We start from the raw sequence: 15,649 nt of genomic DNA, 5'->3' as shown, positions 1-15,649 counted from the left end.
CAATGCAACCACAGTAGCAAGAGCTAACAATGCAACCACAGTAGCATCAGCTAACAATGCAACCACAGTCACATCAGCCAGCAATGCAACCACGGCAGCACCAAACACACTCCCGGCAGTGGTAAGAAACAGAAAAAAATAATATTAAGAGACTCCCAAAAAAACAAAATAAAAAGTCGACAATTAGGTTTATTGTAAAATTATTACAGTGCAATATTTAAAATGTATGTTTTAACCGTTGTAGGCTAGTATTTCTCGACAAGAATGTGGCTCCTCCAAGCTCTGTKCAGCTGAACCCAAAGAGTGCAATCCCGCTTCTGGAGACTGCTATTTCCTTTCTGCCAAGCAACAAAGTGGCCAAAAGTACGACTTTGAGCTCTCAGGACAGACAACAGGCTACATTGCTGCTGGTGTGTCAAATGCTGCAATTCAGGTAGTGCATTTTTTTCATTTTCATTTTTCATTTTCATATTAAAATGTTAAGAAATCCAAGCCAGAGCACCATTATAGTTTGAAAAGATGGAAAATAAAATAATGTTATGTTTTTCAACAGACTACCAGTTTCAGAGCCTACGTCTGCGCTAACCATAATGGTGCTGTCCGTTTCTTCACTGGCTTCATCAATAATCTGGTTTTAAATCTCACAGGGGTGAGTTAAGTTTTTTTATGATTAGTAGATGTAGGGATATATTTATCAATTTGTGCGACACAATGTTTGCATGGACATCAATGTTTTACTTTCAGTTAATTAAACTGTTTCTCTCTTCAGACGCTGGACTCAAGCAATGAGCGGGGATCGGTCAACTCAGGCAAAATCCAGTGTACATTTTCAGCTGTTCTACCTGACACAATTACACGAGCAGCAGATTATGCTTTGTCTATTACAACTGGACCTTACAATGCCAGTAAGGAATCACTCTCAGCACTTGAACAATTTTCCTGTCGCTCAGAGAGTATTTGGTAAATCATTGGTATTAAAGTTAGAAATCTTCTTCCATATTTTCTTAGGTTCTGGGCAGCCAGGAACAGCAAGCCTCAGAATACTAACGCCTGTCRTAAGCCTCTCCGACCCGACCGCCAACGCCACCAATTTGCTGAGCAACAGCACTAACAGCACTTCGTCTGCTTACCCGGTCACACACACACAGTCATTCTTGCCAGGTAAGCTAATGGCAGTGGAAAGTAGGGCTTTGATGTGTCAGATGACACATCAAAGTAAGGTTGTCTATAGTTTGATATGGGACTTCTAAAAGTTTGCAGAGGTTCAGCCAGATGCCTGACTTAAATCAATCAGAGAAATAAAGACAGAGCTAAAAATTAGGGTGATGAGGAAGAGGCTCTCCAAACTCAAAGACCTCAATGTTCGTGAACTAAGGTGAACTGGCAAAATGCCTGTGGTGACATGGAAAAAAATGGAAATAGTCCTGTTGACTTACCATTGTATGAACTAGGCAGATTGATATGTTTTGTCGACAGAATAGAATTTTTATTGTCACTGCAACATTGGACAAATAAATGTATGTGCAATTCTCCAGACAAAAACAATATCTCACTTAAAAAGATATTAAATAATTAATTCTACTGCACTTATTACCTAATAAAAAGTTAGTTGAAACTAAAATGGACATAAAAACAGAACATGGACACCGTTTTACATGAGTCCATATTCTGAAAGATGCTTGCCACATTTCTTATTGGAGACAAACTACTTAGTGGAAAAAATTGTTTTAATCTATGTCTGCCAGGAGTATAACTAATTGATGAAGCAGAACTGGACCCTGCAACGTGATCTCATTAAGCTGCAGGTTGGTGACTTGAATTGGGCTGAAGACAATAGAGCCTCTTTAAACATCTCACAGCTGATAGAGAAGGCAAACTTCCCTCAGACTGATGTCAGAGACCGGTGGATGGTTACAAGAAGCATCTCACCTAAGACCATTATAAAAGGAATAGAGTGACCTAATTATTTCTAGTGACTATATGTCAAGGTGTCAAATCCCCTCGATGAGTTTTGTTTCCAAGGCTCTGTGCAGGACATATTTTTTAGTAGTTTTCTAAACCTGCTAGCTATTGATGTAAAAAATATAAAAAAAATGTATGTCTATATTTTTTTTTGTCTTCTCCTCTGTAGTTCTGCTGGTCACCGTGTCAATGCTGGCTTTCACAGCAGTATGAAGCAACTGACCTCCACCACTACACAAGAAAAAAAACAGACTTTTTCAAGAGTCCAGCAAGTTGGCAAGATTTTTACCAGCATATCTCATCATTCCTAACAGCTTTTGGGTTCAAAGTTCTGGTTACCTTTGAAGCCCATTGTACTGGTGCATGTTGAAAATTTCTAATCTGACTTCTTTTGACTTTATGTAATTGTATTCTTTGTTGTAATTGTGGTGTTATTCTTAAATTATGAAGTCTTTACTGGCTGATGTGAATGGGCATGTTGATACAAACGAATGTTAAATGTGGTACCAACATTTGGTGAAGGTAATTTATTTGCACAAAATTTAAATAAATCAGTGATTCTTGAGAATAGGGACAAAACAGGTCCTATGGATAAAGCACAAAATTTGAATAAAATATACACAAAATATAATTTTTTCAAATATCTGACTAAACTTACCTGGGTCATGTGAGCACAAAAATTTATATTTTCCAGGTATTTGCTGAATATTTTTTTTATTTTAAACATTGTAGTCGGTGGATGATGCCTGTAAAAGCCCTTGTCCAGGAGCAGAACTCAATACATTATAATAGCTTAAAACAAATAAAGAAATACTAAAATTATATATTATGACAATTAAGTATAAGTAGTCATATAAATAATTATAAAAGTATCAATAAATTGAATTAAAAATCTTTTTTATACATTTTCCAACTCCATTGAAATTTGTCCCTAGTTTTTGTCAACACCGTCAAAAATGAAATGAATGTAAAAAAATCAGGCATTATTGGGGGGCACCAGAATTTCTGAGGACCCGGTGACCACTTTCCTTCTCTTCCTTTGCTAAGAGGGCTAGTTAGCGCTGGCTAGCTTAAGTTATTCTTTAGTTTTTTCTTCTTTTTATTCCTAAGTTGTTTGTCACAACTATGATGTGTAAACACCCTAATTGAGAATTTACTAAACTTTGATGAACTTTTGAGAAATAAAAGCTTCATTTTGGTAAAATGTAAAGATTTCATGGACCTGATGAGTTACACTATGGCCTCCTTCAGAATAACATCATATAAATTGAGATAGTTTGGCATTTTGTGAACTCCATCAGAGTTTTTTTAACTCTTTCAGTGAAATTGTTGTCAAATCTCACTTAAATGTGCAATTTATTCATTTTAATGTATTTTACATAAATTGCGTTACTTCACATGTATCAAGTTTTTCATTTTACTCACTAGTTTGTCACCACCTTCAGTTCTGTGTCAACTCCGTCAAATTGACTTTTTGTTGTTTTTTTGTTTTTTGTTTTAAATAATTATTTTGTTTCTTGAGAAGCATCTGTCTGTAAAATTAGTAAAAATATCACTAATAGGATATTTTAAAAATCATTTTATATTTATTTTTGTCAGATGGTGATGACAAAGTTCTGGGTCAGGTCGATTAAAAATCTAATTTTTAAAAAAATGTTGCCACTGGGAGCCTACACCTTAGCATCTTTACTTTTCCAAAACATTATTTGTCATATTTGCAGACATAAGGTTGAGAAATAATTAAAAAAAATATATGGGAAAATTAAAACCCATTTTGTCCCTGTTCTCACTGTGCTTCTTAAGGAATCACTTGGTCCAACAGTTTTATTCTGTTTTTAACAGTGCACTTTCTTTAAACATTTTCCACTTCTGTTGAATTTTTACATGATACCTTGGACAACGGGACATATTTACACTTGGCCTGGCATATCATCCAATCCATGTCAGGTTACAGGTGTCTCTTATGAGTGAAAGGAATTACTAAACAGTGCACTTGCCCTCTACTCTTGGATGCTGATCCATCCAAACAATTCAGTCGGATGTTAACAGTTCTCTTTTTTGCCTGCGCAGTAAATTCTGCAGTAACTTCTGCATGATGCAAAAAAATTGCAGAGGGCAACTTCCTGTGAACAATCCATGGTAAACTATCATTGGTATTATTGCAAAATAGAATACATTTGAAGCAACAGCAACGTGTTCATGATAAAACTACCTCGATTATTAAAATTCCTTGAGGAAAATTTATCTGCCTCGAAGCTTTGTTAAATTATGTTTTATTGTTTAGCGCACCGGGACATTATTTGCCTTGCACAGTGTACTCACTTCCGCCTATGAGTTGTTGACGAAAGCTGCTGGTTCAAAGCGAAAGGTGGGAAGAGCGCTGCAGGAGTATTTATACAGGTAAGCAGATAGAGTCAACACGGCGGGCGGCTGAGTAGTTGATACTTATAGTGTAGTGTAGCTTTAAAACACACAATAAATTTCATACCATCCCGGTCTAAACAAACGGGTGACGGAGCGCATCGCGGCGGTGCGTAACTGCCGGTATATGAGTTTCTGAGTGTGATGAACAAAGGTGACAAATCCTGTCGCTAACATGAACACAAATGCTATAACTGGCTGGGCAAAGTGAGAGTTTGTCTATTAAACTGAAGATGAATACATAAACTAAAAGCTGGAGTACAGACATTTTTATAAGCGTATGAGCCTGCCTTTTTATTATTGTATATAATTTCATATTTTTGTATAACTTTTCTTCAGGTTAAGTTAGATAGTGAGCTATTGTTAACAGGTTAATTTTCTAAACTACAGAAAAGTAACTGTTAGGGATGTTAAAATATGAAAAATTGGACTGAAATTGATATCCAATAGTAACACTAGTGTTATGTCAGATTTACCAATATTTTATTTTTATTTTTTTCCCATTACTCGATTAATTGTAAGAATGATCGATAGATTACTTGATTACTAAAATATTAGTTTACAACAGCCCTACTTCTCACTACATTCAGTCATTCATCCATTAAGAAACATGTTCATACCCTGATGGTGGCAAGCCTCTGAATAGTAGCCAAAGCTGCCCTGTGGCAGACTGATATAGGCAAGGCTGCCATGCATCTGCATTACCAGGCCCTCTGACCACCACCAGCAGGCAAGGTGAGTGAAATGTTTTGCCCAAGGACACAACAACAGAGACGGATAGTGGAGTTCAAACCAGCAACCCACCCACTATGGGACGAACTCGTACCAGCATTGCCAAAATCGCCACCATCAGTGAGTGACAGACAGAGTAAACAGGAAGTACTGCGTAATCAGGGATTGAAGTTAAACTAGATAAAGGTGGTCTCTAGGTTGATCCTCTTCAGAGATTTTGACTTCAGTTGACTTTAATTCTCTGCGATGTAAAAGTAGAGGAATGGATTGTGTCCTTTTATCGGCGATTGTTTTACCCACAGAACCACATAGAGGGGAATCCTCTGTAGACTGGTAGCAGGGGAGAGTGATGTCAAGAAGTGTGCAAATCTGCGGTAGCAGAGTGAGTAGGATTACTCGCACAAATCTGATTATCTAAATTCACAATGGGGAAAGAAGGTTTTTCTGTATACACAATCCTATAATTGTATGCAACCTTAAGCTGATAAGGTTGAGAGTTGGCACAAAGTGGCGAGCACAGTCGGCACTTTAAGTGTGACAGTTGTGTGGTGGCTACCCTGATAGTGAAGAAATTGGACTATGCACCCAACTAGCTCATCAGACTTGCTAGTATCCATATGGATTGTGGGAAATGAAGGTATCTCACGAGGAATGTTCACAGACAGTAAGTGGTATGAGTCCAGGTGGCTCAAAGAGTACAACTAATACACCCGAGTATGTCCAAGCCTTTACACTGACATACAAAAAAGGATTTGGCATTGAAAAATAATCGTGACAATACTTGTCTTGCATGGCACTTATTTTTTAATGAGACAAACTTTCAGTGCCACTGCAGTTATTTTAGTTGCACTGTTACTGCAAGCTGTCACTGTTTTCGCTTTGGAGGATGTGGTTAACAGAAGACTCTCTCATGAACCTCCCGTTTTCCGCTTTTCGATGTCGGTCTAAAGGCTTGTGCTGACTGTGGACATTTCTCTGGAAGGTAAGGTGGATGTACAGGATTAGTGGAGATCCACAAATGAGCGTTTTGTTTAACCATTGCAAACATTGACAACTTGCAATAACAACGTGACTGAAAATACTTTGCAGTAACACTGAAAACTTTTCTCACCGAAAAAAAAGTGCAGTGTAAAATGAGAATATTATCATAAGTTCTTTATCACAGTTTCATTTTTCAATGGCAATGTTTTATTTTTTGTAGCTTTCTACCATTAGTGTGTGTGTGTGTGGGTGTGGGTGTGTGTGTGCGTGTGTGCGTGTGTGTGTGTGTGTGTGTGTGTGTGCGTGCGTGCGTGCGTGTGAGTGAATATGTTTGGTCCATTTGTTATCAATTAAAGATGACTGAGTAGATCTTCGTGAGATAAAACGCTAAGAAACTTTTCAAAAGTGTGGGAAAAAAACTTACTTCCTAGATCTAATCATTGGCACAATTTAATGTGTGTTTTGGGAGGACTTTAGAAAAGTAAACTCACTAAGTAACTTGCCACACCTATATCAGTTTCTTTCATACCCCTCGGTGTCAACTGTCCTGTCTCCTCCCTCCCTCTAGGTCCTCAATAGTGACATAGAGTAAACAAGTGTCACATATTCCCCTGGGAATCAGAGGACATCAGGAGCAATCCACCTGAGAGTTATGCCTAGAGATTAAACCTAACATTTACGAGGTATTCTGTCCAAGGAATTATCTTTTTTTAAGGTAGGCACAAGAACAATCACTGTCTATTTTAAAATTATTTTCATATTATAACACAACTAAATTCCAAAGAAATACTATTTCAACCATATAAAAGAGCTAATATAGTTAGACACATATTTATGTAAAGAGTTTTACTTAACTGCTGATTAGTTCTTTAGGGGTATGAAGTGGCATAGATAAATATCTTTTTTTCCCCAAACGGTTTTAGTATTTCATAAAAACAATAAATAAAAAAAACAGTAACATTGAAAATATATTAGGAGAATGCTAGCAAGAATTGTATCCTCTTTATCTCACATCTAACTGAAGTTTCACCTTACATTGCTTAACTAAATTACCTTACTCTTTCCTGAAGGCATGGATAAACGAGTGATCCTCATTGTTCTGTTGGTGACAGTAGCATCAGCCAGCAATACAACCACAGTAGCATCAACCAGCAATGCAACCACAGTAGCATCAACCAGCAATGCAACCACAGTAGCATCAACCAGCAATGCAACCACAGTAGCATTAACCAGCAATGCAACCACAGTAGCATTAACCAGCAATGCAACCACAGTCGCATCAGTCAGCAATACAACCACAGTAACAAGAGCTAGCAATGCAACTACAGCAGCACTAGCCAGCAATGCCACCACTTATGTTGAGACAAATACAACAGTCATATTTAATAGCAATGCAACAAATAGCAATGCAACAAATAGCAATGCAACAAATAGCAATGCAACAAATAGCAATGCAACACAAGCACCAAATACCAGTATAACATCGTCTAACATCACAACTACAGCGGCATCAGGAATCATACCTGCAATTGAGGTAAGAGATGTAAAATAAATAATAATAATAATAATAATAATAATAATAATAATAATAATAATAATAATAATATCTGAATAGGAAAACAAAATATTCAGTTATGACATTTGTTGGATATCTGATGAAGGTGTGATATTTAAAATGCATGTTTTCACCCATGCAGAAAAGTATTTCTCAAAAGGAATGTGGCTCCTCAAAGCACTGTGTAGATAAACCCTCTAAGTGTGATCCTGCCTCTGGAGATTGCCATTTCCTTTCTGCCAAGAAACAAAGTGACCAAACGTACAACTTTGAGCTGTCTGGAGAGACAGAGGGCTACATTGCTGCTGGTCTGTCAACTGATACAAATCTGGTAGAGCATTTTTTTAATGATTCTAGATTATAGTATGATTTTTAAGAGAAATATGAAAAATGATATAATGGTATATTTTTCAACAGAATGACAGTAAGATAGCCTACATCTGTGCAAACCACAACAATCATGTGCGTTTCTTCACTGGCTTCTTCAGTAATCTTGTACCAAATGTGACAAATGTGAGTAAAGCTTTTCTAGGGTTAGTAGGTGTTGGGATATATTTATCAGTATCTGCGACATTATGGTCTTACTTTCAATTAATTCAGTTTCTCTCTTCAGACGCTGAACGTAACCGTCATGAAAGGATCCGTCAACTCAAGTAAAATCCAGTGTACATTTACAGCCGTTCTACCAGACACAAAACAGCGGGCAGCAAATTACGCTATGGGTATTTTTACTGGACCTTACAATTTCAGTAAGAAATCACTTTAACACTTGCATAATTTCACAGTTGCTCAGAGAAGAAGCGTATTTGTCTAAATCATTAGTAACACTTACTGAAATCTTTTTGTTTTTGCATCTTTACTAAGGTTCTGGGGAGCTGGGACTGCCAGAATCCAAAGCTAAAATGACTGTTGTAGACCTGTCAAACCCTGAGGCCAATTTGAGTGACAAAAGCGCTTCCTTTGTTTATCCGGTCACACACACACATTCATTCTTACCAGGTAAGCTAATGAATCTAAGGCTGTGTGACATAGACTTGATGATTGTCTGATGCCACACCAAAGTAGGGTTGTGTGTGCGAATGCAGTACCAGTCAAAAGGGAGGGTTGATATCTACTACGCTGATACACATACAGAAAAGCATAATAACTATTATCACATTACATTTTTTTATAAACTACACAAGTAATAGATTTTCAAAATTGACAACTTTTTTATGTGATTCCATATTCTGAAACATGTTTTCTTCCTTTCTTCTTAGAATAAAACTACATGGTTGAATAAAAATGGTTGTAAATAAATACATTTCCAGTGGTGTAGTTAACGGCTGGACCCTCCAACACGATTCCATTCAGTTGCAGGGTGGTGACTTAAAATGCGACTTACTAACAGATGATAGAGAACAATGACACAATCTTCTCTTAAACTAGCATAGGAGTCTACTGGATGGCTGCAAGTTACTTATTTTTGCCAAAGACATTAAGAAAAAAGGATATGGTATGATCATTTACATTTTTTTTAAAGAAAAACTTTAAGGATTAAAGCATGCTTTTTTTTTATCTTTACCAGTAAATAAAACAACTTTTCTATTTTAAACTGAATGTCTCATAAACTAGGGAAGCCTAGACACTTGACACTTGGACAATTTCTCCAAGTGTCAAAGCTCCTCCATAAAATATGTTCTCAAGGCTACATGCAGCACACATTTTTCATTAGTTGTTCTCTAAATCTGCTGGTTCCTGACATAAATTTTTTTTTATAATATATTGTATTTATTTTTTCTTTGTTATCCGCCTACAGTTCTGCTGGCCACCATGTGTTTGCTGGCTTTCACAGCAGAGTGAACCAACTGATGTCCACCGTGCTTGAAGAAAGCCGCAACGTTCCTATCGCCTCCTCTGCAGTTTTTCTTAGTTTGGTAGGATTTACTGTGTACTCATTCATTATTATTTGAAGAAACAAACAAAAATAAAATAAATCAAGTCTGTTATAAATTTAAACCCTTTGTGTTTCTGAAACTAAAAGAGAAAAGAAGTCAAATGCTGCCATTTATTTGCATAAAATTATTTACCCATGGTACTGTTGAAATTCTGCTCTGTAGTATGAATTAAACATAAAATGTATGTTACTGGGCTACACATGATGGAAAAAACTACATTTTTAAGAGTTAAAAAGTACATTTGCGTGATTTTTACCAACATATCTCAGCTTTGGGGTTTCAGCTTTGGGGTTTCATGGTCTGATTATCTTTAAAGCCTGTTTCACTGGTGCATGTTGTAGCATGTTCCAATCTGACTTCTTTTTTACACTATATTATTTTATTATGTACTGTTACGGTGGTGGTGTTAGTTGTTTTTGAACTATGAAGTCTTTACTGGCTGATGTGTATGGACATGTCAATACAAGGGAGATACTAATTAAGGTACCATATGTTGGTGAAAGTAAAATTTATAAATATTTTACTATGTATTTTTAATCAAGACTTTAAGTCTGACATATATGTACAAAAGTTTAATAAAGATGCATTTCTGAAAGAAACACTTTGCCCATCCTTTATATTCTGTCTCTAGTATTGCACTTTCTCCACATATGGTGGATAAAATAAGTTTTGAATAGTAAACAGATTTCCAGAGGTGCTATTCACATGAAATTTTCGCCAGTTGTTGGTAACAACCCAAATAATCCATGTGATAAGTAATTCCCCTTCTCAGTACAAATTAATATCTGCTGTTTCAGGCAGAAACCCCTGGCTTATAAAGAAGTCTATCATTACCAAGGTGTACCACAAGAAAAAACTCATAATGGGTAATAGAATGTGTAGTTTGAGTTGGCAGCAATCAAGAAAAAATGGCTAGGTTACTGATTAGCTCCATGTTTGGCTAGCTCGTCAAACATTACAGCCGGCTAAGTAACTAACCGAACAGGCAATTTCATCACATTAGTTTTACTGTACCTCTGCTTTTGTCAAGCTTTTCCCTTCTTTCTCTTCTCTTTCTGCCTTGGACATCAGACAATTTAAGGCTTTTAGACATGGAAGTTACTTGCGGGGCGAAACTGAAACTTTTGTGTTTCACATGTGCACGTGTTGTGCCGCGTTTGTCTTTTGATTTTTACCCAGGAAGCGTTTCGGCTAAACCATGAGTGAAACAGCCATTGGGGCTGACTAGTATATATTCCATTTGGGAAGGTAACTTTAACATTAAATACACCTTTCTCAACAAGCGAGGGCGCACTTTCTCCGTCAATAATCAGACATTTAAGCACCTGTTATGGTCACTGACCTCTAGGGGCTCTCCTTCTGAGAGAGCTCTGTGTTTTCTGTTTCAGTTCTACCTGATTGCTGCAGGTGAAGTGTATTGGGGCTTGTCAGCCACCCTTTAAGAAGCAGCAAGCTGGAGATGCCAGACCCCCCTCTGTTTGTCCTGGGCCTTGACTTGTGATTCTGTTGAGAGCTGACTGTGTGTGTGACGTGAACTGAGCATCTGTGTGGACAATTGTCCAAGATGTGCTTTTGTTCAGAGGTGGAACCTGGTAGGGGTTCTCTGCCATTTTTGTTGTGAACTGTTTTCTCCTGTTTTTTGGTTAGTAAGGAAGTTTAGGTTTTGTATTTTCTTTTAGTTCTTCTTTTATAGTTATAAGGGGGTGTTTTGTTTATTATTTTGGCCTTGGAGACCCTGAAGCTTAAAGCTGCCCTGTGGTTTTTTTCCCCTCCTGTACTTGTTTTAGCAGAATTGTAAAAGAAATTATATTTTTGTTACTCATCAACTGTTCGGATTACTTTGTGTTTTATGTTAAAGCCCAGTGCCAGACTTTACTATAGGGATTTTAGGGTGGGGTTGTAACAGCAACTTGAAACCATTCCTCCCTCCCTGGCACCTCCAGATCCGGGCCCCCATCTCGTCCGGCTCGGGGGGGCAGCCGCCCACCGAGCCCCCCCCCCATAGCTCCGCCCCTGATACAAATATAGACTGAGTGATATATACATTTGCATCCACCTGTGTTGGGACTTTGCAAAGCTTTGTTTGTAGGTTTATATTTTATGGATCGATGTATATTTTGTGTCCCAATTCTATTTTTGAGTATGTTTTATTGCTTTAGCTTCATGCAGCTTAGTCAACAAAGGTACAACGCAGAATAACTGCACAATACAATTGGTTCATTATGTTTTTCTACGGTTTCACAATTTGTTCTGGAAATATTGTCAAGAAGCACATCAAAGAAGATAAAGATAAGTAAATTAGCTCTCAACTTTCCTTCCACGTCTGAGTCATCATTTAACTCTTACAATGTTCAGGATGCCTGTTTAGCTATCTGGCACTATGTGCAGATCTACATGTATGGGGACAAAATAATTACCTAAACATTTGAAAGATGAACATTTATTTTTTTGTCTTGCCCCACTTTATGGCGACCCCTGGAATGCTGCCGCCTTTAGCATTTGCCTTTCCTGCCTAGGCCCTATTCACTACGCTAGTGTCCATTTCTGAAGAAGAAGCATGTTGACGCTCCTTTAAAGTTTGCTGCACAACATTTGGACAAGCCTGGAACATAGTTTGGTCAGATGACAGTAAAGTTGAACTCTTTGGCTGCCATAAAACACAAAACACGTTTGGAGGTCAAAATGCACCGTACATCATCCCATCACTGAAGTTTGGAGGTGCACAAAGTATTAACTAAATATCAGAAAGAGTCTTCAATACTTTTCACCGGTGCTATTTTACATTATTACACATAACTTAATTTCTCAACTAATTTGTTTTACTTTCTTTCTATGTGTAGGTTTCTTGGGTCATTGCCAAAACTTGGTGAAAAATTCATGTCAATAAAAACTTTAGATATAGGCTTACTATAAAAAAATTGTGACGTGTTCAATACTTACTTTACCCACAGTATGCCAGGAATGGTCCTAAACAGGAAAGCTAAGCATGTGTACACGGCACACACACACACGCACACTACATACTTTTAACTAAATTCTTCTGAATCCATTCTGAACAGGAACAGATTTAATCATGCTCCTAAGCAGTGGACCAAATATTTCCCTTTTGGTTTCAGTTGTTTTAACTCCTCCTTCTAAACTTAAATAGTGACACTCTATAATCAGGTGTCTTTGGGAGTTTGCAGAACTTATCAGAAACAGTCCACCTGCAGATCATATTTTGGGGAAGAAGCTTTGACATCCGAGGAACAACCAATTAGATTGACGACAAGAAGATTCACAGGTAAAAACAAAAAAACAAACACTCTCCATTGTGAAATGTTTATCCTTACTTGACTAATTGCAGTACTTCAACAATACTTCAATTACAATTGGAATTCAAACCACTAATTAAAGAGAAAATAATTTTCTTCTCTCTTTCTCCATCTATGACCTTACATCATACCTTTTATTGTTATGTCAGTAAGGATGACCAAAATTATTTATTTTTGATAAAAAAAACAAATATTAACTTTTTTTTTTACTTTGTTGCATTTAGTGTCACCTATTGATGATGAATATTTATTTGATGTTATGAAGTTGTACATTTGTAAGGCAAAAATATTTTTTATTATCATTAATTCAGACTTTAGCAGCAAAATGATAGAATCCCTTTCAAGGGTTTAGTGGTAAGTTAAAGAAATGTGTCTGTGTAAATTGGTACATCTTTGTTCCTGGGTTTCAGCTGCTTTGTGTTTCTGGTGTGTAGTCCTAATCCTAATTCCTAAATAGGATGTAAACAGGTGAAATTAATTTCAATCTACAATGGACCCAGTACTCTGTTGTAAAGAGGTTGCCATATGCTTACATAAAATTTGATAGAAATGTGTTAAAACTCTTTGACTTGGGTAAAACATTCTTCCACAAACAGAAAGTTGTTCAGTGTTTGTCAGTTTCTGGTGGTGCAGCTCTGTGCTGCCTTCAGGAGAATGGGACATCAGAGTATCATCCATAAAACTTCACCCACATGGCATTTATTGTTCAAACCAGAGCTTTCAGTGGAAAAGAAAAGTTCCAGGTCCTTTTAATGCCATACAAATATGAGACAGAAACATGGATTATATCTTTATAAAGACCTGTCTATTGATTTATAGATTAATAGTTTTACTGGACAGAAATTACAAAGAACAAATCTGGTTCTTAATCAAATCCTAATGAGTCAAATTGAAAGTGTCATGGAGTCATCAGCCTCATGACATTAACACTGACATGAAAAATAATATTGAAGAAATAAATATATCAAATCTATTTAAAAACATAAGTGATAGGTTCTTTACTGTTATGGTCTGTAAGATATATTTATTCTCAGTACTAGATATGGTCTCAACAAACCCATGGCACTTCAACAATATTATTTTACCTTTTATCTGGAAATAGTGTCTGTTTATTCTTGCCATACAGTCTCAGTATTAATTATTGCTCTAAAGGTCTTGCCATACCAGTTTATTCCTTTGTATTTACTTTAGTTTCTTAGTTTTGCATTTTGTTCTTCATTCATTTCCATTTAGTTTCATTTGATNAAGGTCTTGCCATACCAGTTTATTCCTTTGTATTTACTTTAGTTTCTTAGTTTTGCATTTTGTTCTTCATTCATTTCCATTTAGTTTCATTTGATTAGTATTATCCTCTCCTGGTTTATTGCTATGTCCACTTTAGTTTCTTTCCTGTTGCTACATTTATTTTATCGTTTGACGCTCACCATGAGTAATCTCATCACCTGCTGCACCGCCTAATCAACAGGTTTGACAGGTTCAATGCACATCATGACTTTTTCACTGTTCAGCGATGGATTCTCTGTTTTTATGCCATAATTCACATCTAGTTCGTCGCTCCGTTTTATGTCCTGCTTCTCCTGTTTCAGAGTTTTGTGCAATGTGCGCGTCTTTTTTTTTTTTTTTTTTTTAACTCCCTAAGGTGCAGGGCGGTCGGGAAGCGTATAGATGGGAAAAGGCAGACTGACATAAACCTTTTAAAACAATGGAAACAATTTCGGCATTCTGGTTATTGAAATTTAAAAGTGCTGTCTTGTTCTATCACCCCCGTTTCATACCGGACCACTTACAGCACCGTGTTAACGCTATAAAATGAACGCTCTCTATCGTGGTATCACCTATGGAGGGATTTCTTTATTTCTTTATTTAAATGGGTTCATTTTTCAGAGGGATACACAGTGAGGGTGTCGTGATTTTAGCTACCAGTAGCAGGAGAACGGAGCTGCGCCAAGAAGCTAACAGAAGCTAACAAACACTGAAGAGAAGAAGAGCTGCCATCGATACAGTTGCAGCCAAGCATAATTTAATGTTACACAATACAGTTTTACCAAGTTGCTCAAAGTCTAAATTGGTATTGTTGTGCATTTAAGGTGTAAAGTTTACCTTCAACCAAACGCCACCCAAAGGCATCCCAGCGACCCCCATTTGTAAAAATGTCCGCCAGCGCCCCCTGCCGTCCTCTGAACGCCCCCTGGGGGGCGGTACCGCCCACGTTGACAACCGCTAGATTAAATGCTCTGGAAGACGTTTTGTCTTTTTCTAAATTCATTTTGACCACTAGACATAACAAGGACCATGGATATACTGTACGTACAGTATGTAAGGCATATAATCACAAGTACAGTCATACTCAATAAATCAATAATAACATTTTTTCAGTACTAAGTGATACTGACAAATATTAAAGTTAGGATTAAATTAGCAGTAAAAACTCATGATATTTTGGAGGAAATTTGGGTGAATTGAAAACTCTGAAAGTTATGTTCTCATCTCTAAGTGTATCAACATTTCCCTTCAGGAATTATTCTGTCTATTTTGCTATTTTCTGTAGGCATGGACAAAAGACTTATCTTCTGTGTTCTGTTGGTGACGCTGCCTGGGAGATTTGTGGGCACTTATGCTGTGATGACTCGAAACATTACGACAACACCAGCTAGCAATATGATAACAACAGCAGGAATAAAGGTAACAAATCCCACCAATATGTCAACAACCCCAGCTAGCAAAGTGACAACAACAGCAAAAGCCAC

General features: G+C 37.0%; 2 protein-coding genes and 1 long non-coding RNA gene across 3 annotated transcripts in view; all 3 read left to right on the top strand.

Moving 5' to 3' along the window:
- The window catches only part of LOC103472759 (putative ferric-chelate reductase 1), a 9,957-nt gene extending 7,405 nt beyond the window's left edge, over nucleotides 1-2,552 (top strand). The window contains exons 3-8 of the mRNA XM_008422591.2: nucleotides 1-121; nucleotides 245-433; nucleotides 554-649; nucleotides 770-905; nucleotides 1,009-1,161; nucleotides 2,132-2,552. Coding sequence (XP_008420813.1) covers nucleotides 1-121; nucleotides 245-433; nucleotides 554-649; nucleotides 770-905; nucleotides 1,009-1,161; nucleotides 2,132-2,175 — 739 coding nt within the window. The 3' untranslated portion in view covers nucleotides 2,176-2,552. The remainder of the gene's footprint in view (nucleotides 122-244; nucleotides 434-553; nucleotides 650-769; nucleotides 906-1,008; nucleotides 1,162-2,131) is intronic.
- A 5,521-nt stretch (nucleotides 2,553-8,073) lies between these two features.
- On the top strand, nucleotides 8,074-9,658 carry LOC103472758 (uncharacterized). Its single transcript, XR_534922.1, has 4 exons — nucleotides 8,074-8,164; nucleotides 8,265-8,400; nucleotides 8,516-8,650; nucleotides 9,450-9,658. It is a non-coding gene; the product is annotated as an uncharacterized LOC103472758 (long non-coding RNA).
- Nucleotides 9,659-12,775: 3,117 nt separating this feature from the next.
- The window catches only part of LOC103472757 (uncharacterized), a 7,491-nt gene continuing 4,617 nt past the window's right edge, over nucleotides 12,776-15,649 (top strand). Inside the window, exons 1-2 of the mRNA XM_008422590.1 lie at nucleotides 12,776-12,871; nucleotides 15,451-15,626. Of these exons, the coding sequence (XP_008420812.1) occupies nucleotides 15,453-15,626 (174 nt within the window). The 5' untranslated portion in view covers nucleotides 12,776-12,871; nucleotides 15,451-15,452. The remainder of the gene's footprint in view (nucleotides 12,872-15,450; nucleotides 15,627-15,649) is intronic.

Source organism: Poecilia reticulata, linkage group LG11 (genome assembly GCF_000633615.1).
Source record: "Poecilia reticulata strain Guanapo linkage group LG11, Guppy_female_1.0+MT, whole genome shotgun sequence".
In the NCBI taxonomy this organism is placed as follows: Eukaryota; Metazoa; Chordata; class Actinopteri; order Cyprinodontiformes; family Poeciliidae; genus Poecilia; species Poecilia reticulata.
The sequence above is the reverse complement of the archived record's forward strand: the minus strand, read 5'-3'. Positions and strand labels throughout refer to the sequence as shown.